At 38.4% G+C, this 15,469-nt stretch overlaps 1 protein-coding gene across 2 annotated transcripts in view; it reads right to left on the reverse strand.

The window, feature by feature from the left end:
* The window catches only part of USP32 (ubiquitin specific peptidase 32), a 217,456-nt gene that overhangs the window by 97,004 nt on the left and 104,983 nt on the right, over positions 1-15,469 (reverse strand). For both annotated transcript variants that reach the window (XM_044248505.1, XM_044248506.1), the window contains exons 3-5: positions 13,210-13,315; positions 9,846-9,964; positions 4,273-4,432 (exon numbers count right to left, since the gene is read on the reverse strand). In XM_044248505.1, the coding sequence (XP_044104440.1) occupies positions 4,273-4,432; positions 9,846-9,964; positions 13,210-13,315 (385 nt within the window). The remainder of the gene's footprint in view (positions 1-4,272; positions 4,433-9,845; positions 9,965-13,209; positions 13,316-15,469) is intronic.

Here is a 15,469-nt window from a genome sequence, read left to right on the forward strand (position 1 = left end):
TAATATTCAGGAGGCACTGATTAAAATGATACAGAAGCAAGACCAGAAAACTTCGTCAAAGTATCACCTGCAGGGCACCTGAGTGGCTCACTGGGTTAAAGCCTCTGCCTTTGGCTCAGGTCATGATCCCAGGGCCCTGGAGTCGAGCCCCGCATCAGGCTCTCTGCTCTGCGGGGAGCCTGCTCCCTTCTCTCTCTGCCTGCCTCTCTGCCTACTTGTGATCTCTGTCTGTCAAATAAATAAAATCTTTTTTTTTTTTAAGATTTTATTTATTTATTTGACAGAGAGAGATTACAAGTGGGCAGAGAGGTAGGCAGAGAGAGAGAGGAGGAAGCAGGCTCCCTGCCGAGCAGAGAGCCCGATGCGGGACTCGATCCCAGGACCCTGAGATCATGACCCGAGCCGAAGGCAGCGGCTCAACCCACTGAGCCACCCAGGCGCTCCCAAATAAATAAAATCTTAAAAAAAAAAAAGTATCACCCACAGAGATATGATGGATAGGCAAAGCAATGGAAATGGCTGTAGTGAAACAAAAGCATGCACATCATCTAAGAAGAAAATAGGGCCAAAGGTGAACCCATGAGAAATAACAGAAAAAGGTAGACAGAAAAAGGAGAGCAGTAAAGAAAACTCAAAAAAAAAAAAAAAAAACCACAAAAAAATAAAACAGAACCCAAACAATAACAAAAGCGAGGAAACTACAATGTTTCAAAAGCCAAAAAAGAGAATTTCATGAAAACTGAATGGTCAATAGTGCTAAAATGCTGCAGTGAGATATGAGTAGATACAATGACCCTAAGAAGAAACCACTCAGTTTAGAAATTAGAAGGCCATCATTACAGGTAAAACAATGCATCTACATTAATATTTGCTTTAAATAATTTAAGATAAATATTTTTTTAAAGATTTTATTTATTTATTTGACAGAGAGAGATCACAAGTAGGCAGAGAGGCAGGCAGAGAGAGAGAAAGAGGAGGAAGCAGGCTCCCCGCTGAGCAGAGAGCCTGATGCGGGACTCGATCCAAGGACCCTGAGATCATGACCTGAGCCGAAGGCAGCAGTTTAACCCACTGAACAACCCAGGCGCCCCCAAGATAAATATTTTTAACAAGGCAGGAATTATAACTTTCAAATACTATTAAAAATTCAAGAAATCTTCCCAAATGATAAAAAGCTAAATAGAAAAGATCACTTTCAAATAAAAATGGAACCACATAATGGGATAACATTTTTAACATTTTGAAAATTATTCTGACTGAATTTAAGTAAATCTCTAATCCGTAATACTACAGTGCTTTCCAAATAAGGAATAAGCAGCATTTGCATCTGCAAAGTATGTCAGACCTAATTTAACCTCAAGAAACTGACAAAAAGGGGGCGCCCGGGTGGCTCAGTGGGTTAAAGCCTCTGCCTTTGGCTCAGGTCATGATCCCAGGGTCCTGGGATCGAGCCCCACATCGGGGAAATCTCTGCTCAGCGGGGAGCCTGCTTCCCTTCCTCTCTCTCTGCCTTCCTCTCTGCTTTCTTGTGATCTCTGTCTGTCAAATAAATAAATTAAAAAAAAAAAAAGAAAGAAAGAAAGAAAAGAAACTGACAAAAAGACTTTCTCCTTGACCACACTTTAGTCCTGCTTCTTTGAGGCCTCCTTTCTACTAGGCCTCCAACTTGGCCCCCATCCAGTCTTTTCAGATCCAGTCTTAGCAAAGAATCCTGCCAAGTTGTCTGCCTAACCTTGATATCTGATCAAGTTCCTCAAACCCCACCTTTGATGTATAAGTTCTTGGCTTGCCTTTAGGAAGAATTCCCCTTACCCTTGACATCTCCTCTGACCACCTCACCTCACTCCCTGGCTACAGCTCCTGATCTGTCCCTGTTTTGACCCATCTCTCTCTAGACTACTAGAGAGACTATAGACTACTGTAGAAGTCTTGGATTTAAGTCTTCCTTACTACTTTAACAAGTGTCAGAATAATTTTTTCTTTAACACAAGTCATTAAAGGGGAGTACTCACACTCTTAGCCAATATTAACAGAAAAATAATTTACCATACAATCAAATATGAAACCAAAAGTTCAGCAAAATATACATAATACTGACAATTTAAATATTAACGTTAAGTTAGAGCTTACTGTGAGTGTAAAAAAAAAGTCCCTAATTTTTTATGCAAAACAATTTTTTTAAAGAGGCTTCCTATCAAAAATAAAGACAAGGGCACAGAAAAGTAGTAAAACCAAGTTCATTGCCTATTCATGCCAGAATCTGTTGGAACTTCTGGTAAGAATGGAATGAAAATGGGCAGAAAAGTAGCTGCTGTATAATTAATAACCAGTCCTAAGTTCCATAAAGCAACAGATAAAAACAGTACTTGACACCCAAGGTACTCTATTCAGTCAACAAATACTTATTTTTAAGGCTTGGCACAGAGGGAGAGAGAGGAAAGAATAATATAGATTCTATGATTTAAGAGAGATGACATGTACACAGGCTCCCCACTGGGCATGAAACCTGCTCAGCAGTCTCTCTCTCCTTCTCCCTCTGCCCCTTCCTCACCCCCACTCTCACTGTGTCTTTCTCTAAAAAAGAGAGATGACAAGTGCACATAAATAGAATGCTATAAACAATTATAATAAAAGGTGGTAAGTGGTAAGCTCATCCAAGAAGTGTACAAAAAGGTGTTATGATAGTTCAGAGGAATGACAGATGATTTCCCACAGGAAGGCAAGAAAAGGTATCATGGAAACAAAGGGGCATGTGATTTAAGTCTTCAAAGAGGACTAGGATTTATGGAGTGAAGGAAAGGAAAAAGGATTCCAGTATTAAGAAACAGCATTAGCAAAAGCCCAGTGCAGGTATTTTTCTGTACCTACAGGAAAGAACAGTAGAAATTAACACTTAAGGCCTATATAGTAGTGGGTTCAATGATATCCCTCAAAAATTCATGACCACCTGGAACCTCAGAATATGACCTTATTTGGAAATAGGGTCTTTGTAGATGTAATGAATTCAGCACCCTGAATTTAGGCTGGGGCCTAAATCCAGTAACGAGTGTCCTTATAAGAAAAGGAGAAGACACAGAGAGATACAGAGAAGGCCACTGGAAGATGGGGGCAGAAAGTAAAGTTAAATGACCACAAGCAGAACCTGGGGTCGCCAGAAGCTGGGAGAGTCAAGGAAGGATTCTTCCCTGGGCCTTCAGAGGAACGTGTTACCACCTTGATTCCAGTTTCCAGAACTGAGCTAATTTGTTAGAATAACTTTAGGAAACTAATACCACTTGGTTATGGACAATAAGTAGAGCGCTATTATGAAATAGTGTGAAATTGGTTTCTGCCCCCGGCTCCCGGCAATATTTGGTCTTTGACCAAACTCTTTTAACTTCCTGAGTGACAAGGTTTCTGACAAAGAAGTCCTAAATTCCTTGTAACTTCCTGGGTGATAGCAGTCTTTCATTATAATGCTTGTGGTGACTCTTGGTGGGCTTCTGGAAGGGGGCTGGTGACCAGAAAGGCCAAGCCATAATTAGAAACTTGGAACTTTCAGACCTACTAGAGACTGGAAATAGAGTTAATAATTGATCATACCTATACGTGATAAGGCCTCCATAAAAATTCCAGAAGTATGGGTTTTGGAGAGCTTCTGGATTGATGAACATCAACATCCATGCCAGAAGGACTGACGCATCCCAGCTCCGGGGCTTGGGACCCTTCCAAACTTGCCCTATGTATCTCTTCATCTGGCTGTTCATCTGTATTGTTTTAACACAATCCTTCTTATATATATTAAGTCAGTAAACATAAACTGTTTCCCTGAGTTTTATGAGCTCTTCTACCAAATTATCCAACCCAAGGAGGGAGATCATCTCATTTAGAGCTGGTTGATCAGAAGCACTGGCAACAACTGGGATTTGTGATTGGCCTCTGATGTGGGCAGCAGATAGACTGAGCCCTAAATCTGTGTGGTCTGTGCTCACTCCCAGGTAGACAGTATGTAAGAACTGAACTGAACTCAGAACATCCACTGGTATCTACAGAGCATTGGTGAATTGCTTTGTGTGGGGGAATCTCCCACACATATGAAGCACAAAAGTATTTGGTGAGTAGAGAAAAAGAGCTTTCCTTTTCAGCTATGTACCAAGTGTTCCAGTACTTTATTTTTTACACTTTGGAAGAAAAAAACCACTGACAATAAATTTCTCCTTACTAGGCATATTGTCATAAACCAGGCAACTGTATTAAAAAGTGAATAGAAAACAACAAAATGCCATTACTTACAATGTGTGACTCCAGCTAGAGTTTGGTAGAAAGTGGGAGTATCACTATCATCAGTGAGGGTCACATAAACACCTCCAGATAGTAGCCAACGAGAGAAGGTAAAAGCATCTTTGTTTAGAAGAAGCCAATTTCTAAACTTTTCATAGTTTACCTTTTCACCCTAAAAGGAAAAAAAACAAACCCACAGATTTAGTCAAATTTTATCGTATCTTGCTTAGAACTTGCACAACCTGAAATCTGCAATTCATTGACATTTACCTTTCTACTATCTACAAAGGAATGATTAATCTAAATAACACTACAGATTGTATACCTGGAAATCAAAGTGCTTTCAAAAATACCTGTACTTAAGAACTTCTCTTTCCATAAAATCTATTTGCTAATTGTAAATTATTTTATCAATTCATTAAAGCAGTGCATTGTTACTAATAAGCCATATTTTATTTACTACGGTATATCCTGAAATCCATAAACTGCATTTTTTCCTATATTTAAGAAGGCCAATTTTTTACTTGCCTTATCCCTCTTCTTCAGCACCTGAATCTGTCATAAGTAGCATTTTTAATTAAGTATGTGTGGTATTCAAATGCTCTTTTAAATTTCCAGGGCAAATTAAAAACAACTGTCCTGGGGCCCTCTTCCAGAAGGCATCACTGAAAACATGTATTCATAAGTCAACTAGAATACAAAAAGAAACAAGTAGATTTCTATTGCTTTGCTTTCTTGTCAAATATTTTGCTTTCTAAATCCTGGATAAAAAAGTATCTGGGCTGAGAAAGAACATCATATAGATATGTAAGTCAATTTCTTTGCCTGGGAGACAAGAGGACTCAGGGTGAATGAGGGCCAGATGTTTCTATGAAAAAAAGAGAGAAGCAACCCACATGGAAATACTATGAAAACTGACATTCAGGAGCCTATCGGGTCTAATACTGATAGAAATATTAAGGAATACAAATTACTTATAACGTAAAAGTGATATATGGTAGAAATAATTTCTCCATTATTTGGAAGCATCCTATTAAGTACAGTAATATACTTCACGTAGTCGTTTCAGAAAATTTAACAGTACAACCCAAATCAAAACAACACTGAAAGTCTTGTTTCTCTGAATGGAAGAAGGTGGCATTCAGAGCTGCTGCAGGGACATGAGAGGACATTGCCAGCATGTGCAGAGATCAGGGATCATACCCATATTCTTTCTCTGTTTCCCACATTTAGTCTAGAAAGAGGATTAGCAGTATATATCCAGAAGCTTGCACATATTTTTATACATGTTAATGTGTAAACTGGATGAGTTTTAAAATCAATAGTGTTCTTCAGTTATAACTAGCAGGTTTTTTTCTTTCTTTGTAATACATGCAGGTACACCTTCTAATTGATGGGATCTTAGATACAATGAAACAAGTAGCATCAATGGTTTCGGTGAAGCTAAGATGTTATTGTTATAAAATGCACCCTTACATACTAAGAAAGAAAGAAGTTGCCAATTAAAATAGGCACTTCTACCACCTTCCCATATAGTCAATACTGTTTTCAATTCCCTAAGCACTGTTCTAAAATTTTAAAAAATATTTTATTTTTAAGTAATGTCTATACCCAACATGGGGTTCAAACTTACAATCCTGAGATCAAGAGTCACAACCCTCCCCCAAATGAACCAGCCAGGCAGCCCTAAACATGTTTATATTAATTTAATCTTCAAAGTAACCCTCTATAGGAGATACTACTATCATCCCTATTTCACACAAGAGAAAACTGAGGCATTAAAAAGTGAAATATTTAAGTTATACAGTGACAGGGATATGACTAAACCCAGGCAGTAAAAAGTTTCTAAGCCTAAGTTATACACCACACTTGGTGGCTGACTTAGTAAAATATAAAGTAATCTCAGAACTCCATCTATCCATTCAGATCACTGCAATACTGGTAACACCCAAATTCCATCTGTTAAACCCAACCTTTTATGTTTTTGAGTCATGGATGTCTTCTAAAAAAAGGCAGCAAACACGAAGTTTCCTTTTATAAATTGTCACAATAGTTTAGGAAAAAAAAATTCCAATTTAACATAGGGCAATTAAAAATAACAGGCTCCTGAAACTGATACATCTTTAAAGAACAATATAAAATATGAATTTCCACCTTAAAAACTGACAACCTAAGAAAATATTCAGTAAGAAAAGAATACAACTCCTACATGGATTCCTTTATAACTTCATCAAGGCTAATAAAAGCACAAGAGAGAAAAAGCTGAAACCCATTCCATGTCACTTAAATCTAGGTACTAGGTCCACAGTGCTTCTCTTTATAGTTTTGGGGGTTTTTTGTTGTTGTGTTATGGGAGGTGTTGTGTTATGGGAGGTCCAAATATATCTATTCTAATATGAGTATTATATCATATATACTTATATACATATATACTTATACTGAAACATGGTTAACTTGAAAATCAAGGGTTTGGACATGATAATCAGTCAGATTACTCAGAAATTACATCAGATTAATATATCAAATAGTTGAATCAGATAAAAAATTAGCACATTTACCTTGCTGCTTTGGTTTTTTTTTAAAAACCAATCACAAACATCTAGTGATTTAAATAGCCTCTTCTTAAGTATTCCAAAACTGGGGACTCTTATTTCTTTGATCTTTCCTCTTCCAAAGATCTTGTCTTTCTTACAACACTTAACCGCAGCCTTAATAACAGTCTTATGATCTTTTTATTATAGTAACTGTTCCCTTTCCATTAAATGCAATTTTAAACATGCCACTTCCCCCCTTACAATATCCTCTTATGAGCAGACTTCTTTTAGTATCCTAACTCCAGTGATTTTTTAACTCCACAGGACCTACACCAGTGACCTTCCTCTACACTGCCAAATCTAAAATCACTTCTCAGTGATCAAAGGTCAACTCACTTGATCTTTCAGTTTATTTGGTGTAAGTACTCCTTTCTTTCTTTTTTTTTTTTTTAAAGATTTTATTTATTTATTTGATAGAGAGAGATCACAAGTAGATGGAGAGGCAGGCAGAGAGAGAGAGAGATGGAAGCAGGCTTCCTGCTGAGCAGAGAGCCCGATGCGGGACTCGATCCCAGGACCCTGAGATCCTGACCTGAGCCGAAGGCAGCGGCTTAACCCACTGAGCCACCCAGGTGCCCAGTACTCCTTTCTTTTAAAACACTTTCATCACTTGGCTTCCAGAGCACTATTCTCTTGGTTCTCCTCACAGGTTATTCCTCAGGCTCCTGTTTTGATTCTTCTTCATCTCATTAATCTCTGAACATTGGAGTATAGGACTCAGTCTTCCAATCTGTTTTCTATCTAAATTCACTCCAAGATGATCTCATCCTCAACTGTAAGCCAACAAATCCTATCTCATGAACGCTAAATTATATATCAAAAAACACAACTGACATCTCCACTTTAATGTCTAAAGTGATTTTCAAATTTAATTATGTTCTTAATCTCCCTTGATATCAAAACCCCAAACTTTTACCTCTAATTATATTAGCCATAGTAATTAAAGAAAGTTCCATTCACTTCATAAATCAAGCCAAACACCTTAGTCATCTCCTCTTCTCTCTCTACCACAGCCCATAATCAATACAAGAAAAATTCCTGTCAACTCTCTCTCTAAAATAAATGCAGAATCTAAAACCTTCTCATCACCTCACAGCTATACCATGATCTACATGACTACCACCTCTTACCTGGATTATTCAGATACTTCAGGTGGTCTCTGTTTAGCCTACCCTCTACAGAAGAGCCAAACTAACCATGTTTTTAAAAACCTTATGTTGGGGGGCGCCTGGGTAGCTCAGTGGGTTGGGGCCTCTGCCTTCAGCTCAGGTCATGATCCCAGGGTCCTGGGATCGAGCCCCGTATCGGGCTCTCTGCTCCGCAGGGAGCCTGCTTCCTCCTGCCTCTCTGCCTAGTTGTGATTTCTCTCTGTCAAATAAATAAAATATTTAAAAAACAAAAAAACAAAAACAAAACCTTATGTTGGGGCTCCTTGGCTCAGTTAGTTAGGTGTCCGACTCTTGGTTTTGGCTCAGGTCATGATCTTGGGGTCATCAGATTGAGGCGGGTGGGCTCTGCACTCAGTGGAGCTTGAGATTCTCTTTCTCCCTCTCCCACTGCCCCTCCCCTCCACACACTCTCTCTCAAATAAATAATCTTAAAAACAAACAAAAGAAAACAACCCTCATGTATTCATTCCTCTGCCCAAAACCCTCCAGTGTTTTATCTCACTCAGGTTAAAAGTCAAAGAACTCACACTGTCCTACAGAGCCACATATAATAATCTCCCCACCTCATCCCACCCCCTCCTTCCCCAACCTCTGTAACTTCATTTCCTACTATTCTCTTACTCTACGGCAGGTTACTTGTTGCTTGGACATGTCAAGCATGCTCCCCACTCAGGGCCCTTGCTGTATTCTCTTCTTGAAAAATGCTTTCCCAGATATCTGCAGGTTATATCTCTCATCCTTTAAATTCTTGGTTCAAATGTCACTTTATCTGACAAGCCTTTCCCAACTACCCTAAACAAAATAACTCCACTCAGCCACCTCCTGCCTATTTCCACCTATCCCCCTTATAAAATGCAGGAAACCAAACCTTTTGTACCAAACAACACAGAAATGCTGAGTAAAATGTAACACCATAAACGTGACCAAAAACCATACCAGCGAGCTCAAAGCAAGAAAGGGAAATCTCCAGGTGCTATCAACACAGAAGAAACTCAAAGACAGAATAGTGAAAAGCTAAAGCTAGAGGGTCCAAAGAGATGTTAGAACCACATATATGCATACAGCTGGAGTACTGACAATCAGTGCCTACACAGTTAGGAAGGTGACTAAATTAAGCTGAATAAAACTATGAGCAGCAAGGGGCTGTCCTATCTGTGAAATGCAAATGAGTCAAACAGCCAGCCATAAGAAATCACGCAGCACACTTGCAAGAAAGGATCAGAAAATTCTAAAAGGGTTTTTACTCTACCATCTCTAGGGACTTTTCCCGTATTAGCAGACCGATAAAAAGGGTAGGAGAGGTGGGGTGGAGAATATGCTCTGTTAAAGATATGCTTTTTTTTTTTATTGTTTAGGTTTTCTACAATAAAAATATATTTATGAAAACAGAAAAAAAATAACAGGTTTTTCAGGCCCAAATATTTCACTATGCAAATAAGTTAAGTCAAATGAATGACAAAATAAGCCTTGACACGTCCCAGAGTCACAGATGGCTCAAGGCCATTTGTACAATGAAAAGCAACGACACTACAATGTGAGCAATGCTCAGCTTCCTGCAGATCACCAGTTGTGTTGGTGTCAGAATGTAAGAGTGTGTTTCATTATACCATAAGTACAGACACTTGTCTTTAAAGCAGAATTGGGAATTTTCAGATTCACAAATAACAGCGGTAGTTAAGTGTCATGGACCTCTGAGCACAGCACATAAACCGTTGAAACATCAACCATTAAAAACAAAAATGGCAATAATGTGTTGCACATAAACATCTAAGAATTAATACTTTGTAATAAGCAGAGATAAAATGTAAATCTTTAAATATACCTCTGAGAAACACTTCCTGAGTGTATCTGGGACTTTACCATCCACCACATGGAGCATTCTTTCCATTTCTTCCCGTATAACATAGCTCCCAGATTCACTTGCAAAAAGACTAAAAATGTCTAGGAAAAAGAAAGAATAAATTAAACTTACCATAGATTAAATATACCTTGGTAGAAGTAGGAAAGGAAGAGAGAGGTAAATATTACTGAGTGATTACCAGTGCCAAGCACTTTATAAATATATAATTTAATTTATTCCTAAAAAAAAAAAAGAAAGAAAGAAAATGAAAACCAGCAATACAAATTAAAACAGCAATGTGGTATCTTTTCAAACACAGCATATTTGCAAAAATGTTTAGATGTGACAATACTAAGTGTTAGCAATAAACTGGGAGAAACAGGAACTATTATACACTGTTACTAAGAATATAAACTACTGCAACTTTGGAGATTCACTTGGCCAAGTCTATCAAAGGGAATATATGCTAGAAATTCAGATTCTAAGCAACTCAACTTCCACCCTTGAGAAACTTTCATACATGTGCATGAGATACAACAATGTTCACTGGAGTATTATCAGTAATAGCAAAACTCAGAGGGAAAAAAGATAAATGTCTATCAATAAGAAAATAGGTAAACTGAGATACACACTCTGACATATTATATAGCAGTTAGAATAAAGGAAGTAAGTGTTTCAAGATGGATAAATATAAAAAATATTCAGGGAAAAAGCAAACTGCAAAATAATCTGCATTGTATACCATTTACTTAAAAAAGTTTAAAATCTGAAAAACAGGTGAAGATATGTTTAAGGGTTTATACAACATCATAACTATATAAAGACCTACATGAGGAATGAAAGAGCACTGTATTCAACAGAGTGGTTACCTCTGTGAAGGGAAGAATGGGGATAGAACCACGGAGAGATACAGAGAGAAAGCACCACGCTTTGGCTGTAGTATTTTATTTCCTAAAAAATAAGACCTGGTACAAATATGATATAATGTTAAGAATAAAGCTTGGTGGATGTACATATTATATATATGTTTGAAGTATTGCTGTTACGGATTGAACTGCATCTCCCAGAAAGATACATTGAAACCCAACCTCCAGGTATTTGTGAATGGGAACTTATTTGGAAAGGTAGAAGATAGAAAGAGAGAAGAGACATTCCATTCCTCTGAAGGCATGGCGGGTTTCGCTGCCTGCCTTCCTGCATCCCATTGCAGATTTCCTCAGATGGATTATTTGCTCGAGTGCTTTGACCACCTGTTATGGGTTGAACTGTGTTCTCCACTAAAGATGGTAAAGCCCAGTACCCATAAATGTGACCTTATTTGGAAGAGGGTCTTTGCAGATGTAATCGAGTTAATATGAGGTCATCATGGTGGGCTCTAATCCAACATGACTGATTGTAAGAAGAGAAAACAAAACACAGTCAGACAGGCAGAAATTGGGACTGATGCAGCTACAAGCCAAGGAACATCCAACATGACACCATGAAAAGTCAGGAAGGAAGCATTCTTCTTTATAGGTTTCAGAGGGAGCAGGGCCCTGCCAGTATCTTCAATTTGGACTTCCAGTTTCCAGAACTGTAAGATAGTAAGTTTCTGTTGTTTTAAGCCACTTATTAAAGTCTGCAGTACTTTGTTAGGGCATCCCTATAAAACTAATACAACAGTATAATAAAAATAAAGAGGGGCGCCTGGGTGGGTGGCTCAGTCAGTTAAGCATCTGCCTTCAGTTCACGACATGATTCTGGGGTCCTGGGATCAAGTTCTGCATTGGACTCCCTGCTCAAAGAGGAGTCTGCTTCCCCTCCGCTTCTATGCTCGCTCTCTCTCTCTCAAATAAATAAATAAAATCTTTTTTTAAAAAATGAAAAAATTTTAATATATGTTTATGTCTGTGACCCTCTAAAAATGTTATTTTTAATTACTGGCTGCCTGGAGCCTCTAGTATTTGTTTGTTGGTAGAGGGATGCTAATTTGAAAAACCAGGATCACAGTTAAATTCTAATTGGGTTTTAAGGATACGATCAGTATCTTAACTGTGATGATGTGGGTATATATGTGTCTAAACATATAAAAATCTACACTTTATATATTTTGCATTTTATTTTAAGTCAATTACACCTCAATAAAACTGTAAAAAAGCAAAATGATTTTAAAAAACAGTCTAAATTCAGGGATTTAGAGATTTAGGGGAAGCAGTCAGAAGGCAGGTTAGAAAAGGAAGAAGGAAGAGAGAAAGACCCAACATCCAGTGGCCAAGGATAAAAACCTGGGAATTCTTAGAGCAAAATGTTATATGTATATCCTATGAAACAGAAACACTTGCCTTTACTTCCACTGGGAAACTTATTTTTCTTTTTGTAAAGATTTTACTTACTTTATTTGAGAGAGAGAGTGAGTGAGAGAGAAGAGAGCACAAACCTAGGAAACAGAGGGAGAAACACGCTCCCTGCTGAGCAGGGAGCCCAATTTGGGACTCACTCCCAGGACCCCGGGATCATGACCTGAGGTGAAGGCAAAGGTTAACCCACTGAGCCACCCAGGTGCCCCTTCCCTGGGAAATTTTCAATAAAAACTTTCAACTTGAAAAGAAACCCACCTTCATTAGCAGTTGTTCTCCATTTTTCCTGTCGTCCACCAGCCCTTGGAAATCACTAATCAACTGTGTCTATGGATTTGCTTAATCCAGACATTTCATATACATGTAAAATTACACACTATGTGGCCTACTGTGACTGGCATTTGTAACTTTAACATCGTATTTTCAGGTTAATCCATGTTGCAGCATTTATTTGTACTTTATTCCTTCTTATTGTCAAGTAGTGTATTATCATATAGACATACACATTTTGTTTATGCTGAATGCATCAGTTGATGGCCACTAGGGTTGTTTCCATCTTGTGACTATTATGCACAGTGCTTCTGTGAATACTCAGGTATATTTTTTTAATGAAAACATTTTTTCAATTTTCTTGGATATATACATAGGAGTGGAATAACCAGGTCATATGATAACTCAATGTGTAACAGTTTGAAGTACTATCTAACAGTTTTCTGAAAGTGACAGTACTATTTTACACACCCAACAACAACGTTGCAACTTTTCCATCCTCACCAATCCTAATCTGTCTTTTTTGTTTCAGCCATTCCGGTAGATATGCACTCTAATTTTAATGTATCTTTCCCTAATACCTGATTATGTTGAGCATTTTTTCAAGCGCCTATTGGTCACTTTTATATTTCCTTTGGAGAAATATCAACTCAAATGCTTTGACTGTCATCAGAATTTTCAGGTAAATTATTCTACACACCAATGTAGTATTATCACTCTGAGATAATAAAAGTGCTTACATTTTGCTTTCTCTTCATCTCTGCCTCTCGTAAGAAGGACAAGTCCAACTATTAAGTTATTGAAGTGCAGTCCTTTGGATGTTCCACCAAAAGAACAGTAGATCACCTGGGAAAAAAATGATAAAGCCAACATTAGATGTTTCAGTTGCTGAGGAATCTGAAGCTGATATCACCTTTAACAAATCTTGTCTCCATCTCCAAGTAAGGCTTTGGTAAACTTCAGTGCAATGATGTTTCTTTTTCTTCTTCCTCTCATATATCTTGTTACTGCACTAGCTAAAAATACACTGTATCTATTCTAAGGTACATATATCACTGGCTCACACACTGAATATTCTTTCTCTTTGGAGTCCTTATGAAGGCTAAATAAGATAAAGCTCCTCCCCCCATCTTCAAAAGCCCCAATGATGTGGTAAGAATTTTGTATAATTATAGAATTTCCTTCAATCTCTGTAAAACTTAAACACATTTTTATTCAAAAGATGGACATTCTCTAAGCAAAAGTTCAGAAATGAAATGGCAATCATATTACTATATGTATATATATATATTTTTTTTTTTTTTAAGATTTTATTTATTCATTTGACAGAGAGAGATCACAAGTAGGCAGAGAGGCAGGCAGAGAGAAAGGAGGAAGCGGGCTCTCTGCCGCGAAACTCGATCCCAGGACCCTGAGATCATGACCTGAGCCGAAGGCAGCGGCCCAACCCACTGAGCCACCCAGGCGCCCCTACAATATATATTTTTTTTTAATTTGACAGAGATCACAAGTAGGCAGAGAGGCAGGCAGAGAGGGGGAGGCAGGCTCCCTGCTGAGCAGAGAGCCCATAGCGGGGCTCCATCCCAGGACCCTGAGATCATGACCTGAGCTGAAGGCAGAGCTTTATCCCACTGAGCCACCCAGGGCCCCCTTTATTACAATATATAAATGTATCAAATTAACAAGTTGTATACCTCCGATTTACACAATGTTACATGTCAAATATATTCAATTTCTTAAAAGTAAAATATAAAGACTTTTATTTATTTATTTGAGAGACAGAGCACAGAGGGAGGGAGAGGGAAAATCAGATTCCCCAGTGAGCAGAGAGCCAGATGCAGGGCTTGATCCGAGGACCCTGAAACTACGACCCAAGCCAAAGGTTGACGCTTAACCCACTGAGCCACTCAGGTGGCCTAAAAAGTAAAATATATAGAGACCACAAAAGACATTTTTTATACTCTTAGAAATGAGTATTATGGTAATTAAAAATAAAAAGAGCTATGCATAAAAAAGGGACAGCAACAACAATTACAAAAATTCATTCATTCGACAATTCTTTATTGAGTCCATAGGGTGATATTGTGATATAATAAGAAATATGTATTTGGTGTTACCCCAGGTTCCTGACACAAGAGCTTCTAAAAATCCTTCCTGAGTGATGTAGGTGAAAGGAGCATCTTTTCTTATTCATCCAATAAGCCCTGTTCATTCACATGCTAATGAAGTGACTCCAGGTGGGCCTAATTTACACAGCCTCAAAATGTCAGTTTACCCGTCAAAGGAAAAGATGTGATTAGAGGGCTGAAATTTTCAGCTTCACTCCCAAAGGTCCGGAAACAGAGTTAATCACCAATAACCAATCAACAGCCAATTATTTAATCAACCATGCCTACATAAGTGAACTTACAATAAAAATCCCTAAACCGGGGCACCTGGGTGGCTCAGTCAGTTAAGCATCTGCCTTCAGCCCAGGTTGGACTCCATTCTCAGAGGGGAGCCTGCTTCTCCACTCTCTGCCATTCCCCCTGCTTGTGCTCTCTGACTCTCTCTCGGTCAAGTAAATAAATAAAATTTTAAAAAACAAAACCCCAAAAAAACCCTACACCACAAGGCCTGGAGAGCTTCCCAGTTTGTGAGCACTCACGGTGCTGGAAGGGTGGACCCAGAGATGGCATGGAAGTTCTGCATCTTGTCTTCCTCCCTGCCCATCCACATCCCTCATCTCCAGGAGCAAAGCTTTCCATTTGGCTGTACTGAGCTGTCGTCTTTAAAATAAACTGGTAACAGTAATTAAAGTGTCTTCCTGAGTTCTGTGAGCCATTTCTAACAAATTAACAAACCGATAGAGGGGGTCAGAGGAATCAGATTTACAGCCAACTGGTCAGAAGTAACAAAGGTCCAGGACCTGTGACTGGCATCTTAAGTAGGGGGCAGATCAAACCTGTGAAGTCATCACTAATTCCAGGTACTGAGTATCAGAATTGAACTGAATTGTAG

This window comes from Neovison vison, chromosome 5 (assembly GCF_020171115.1).
Source record: "Neovison vison isolate M4711 chromosome 5, ASM_NN_V1, whole genome shotgun sequence".
NCBI lineage: Eukaryota > Metazoa > Chordata > Mammalia > Carnivora > Mustelidae > Neogale > Neogale vison.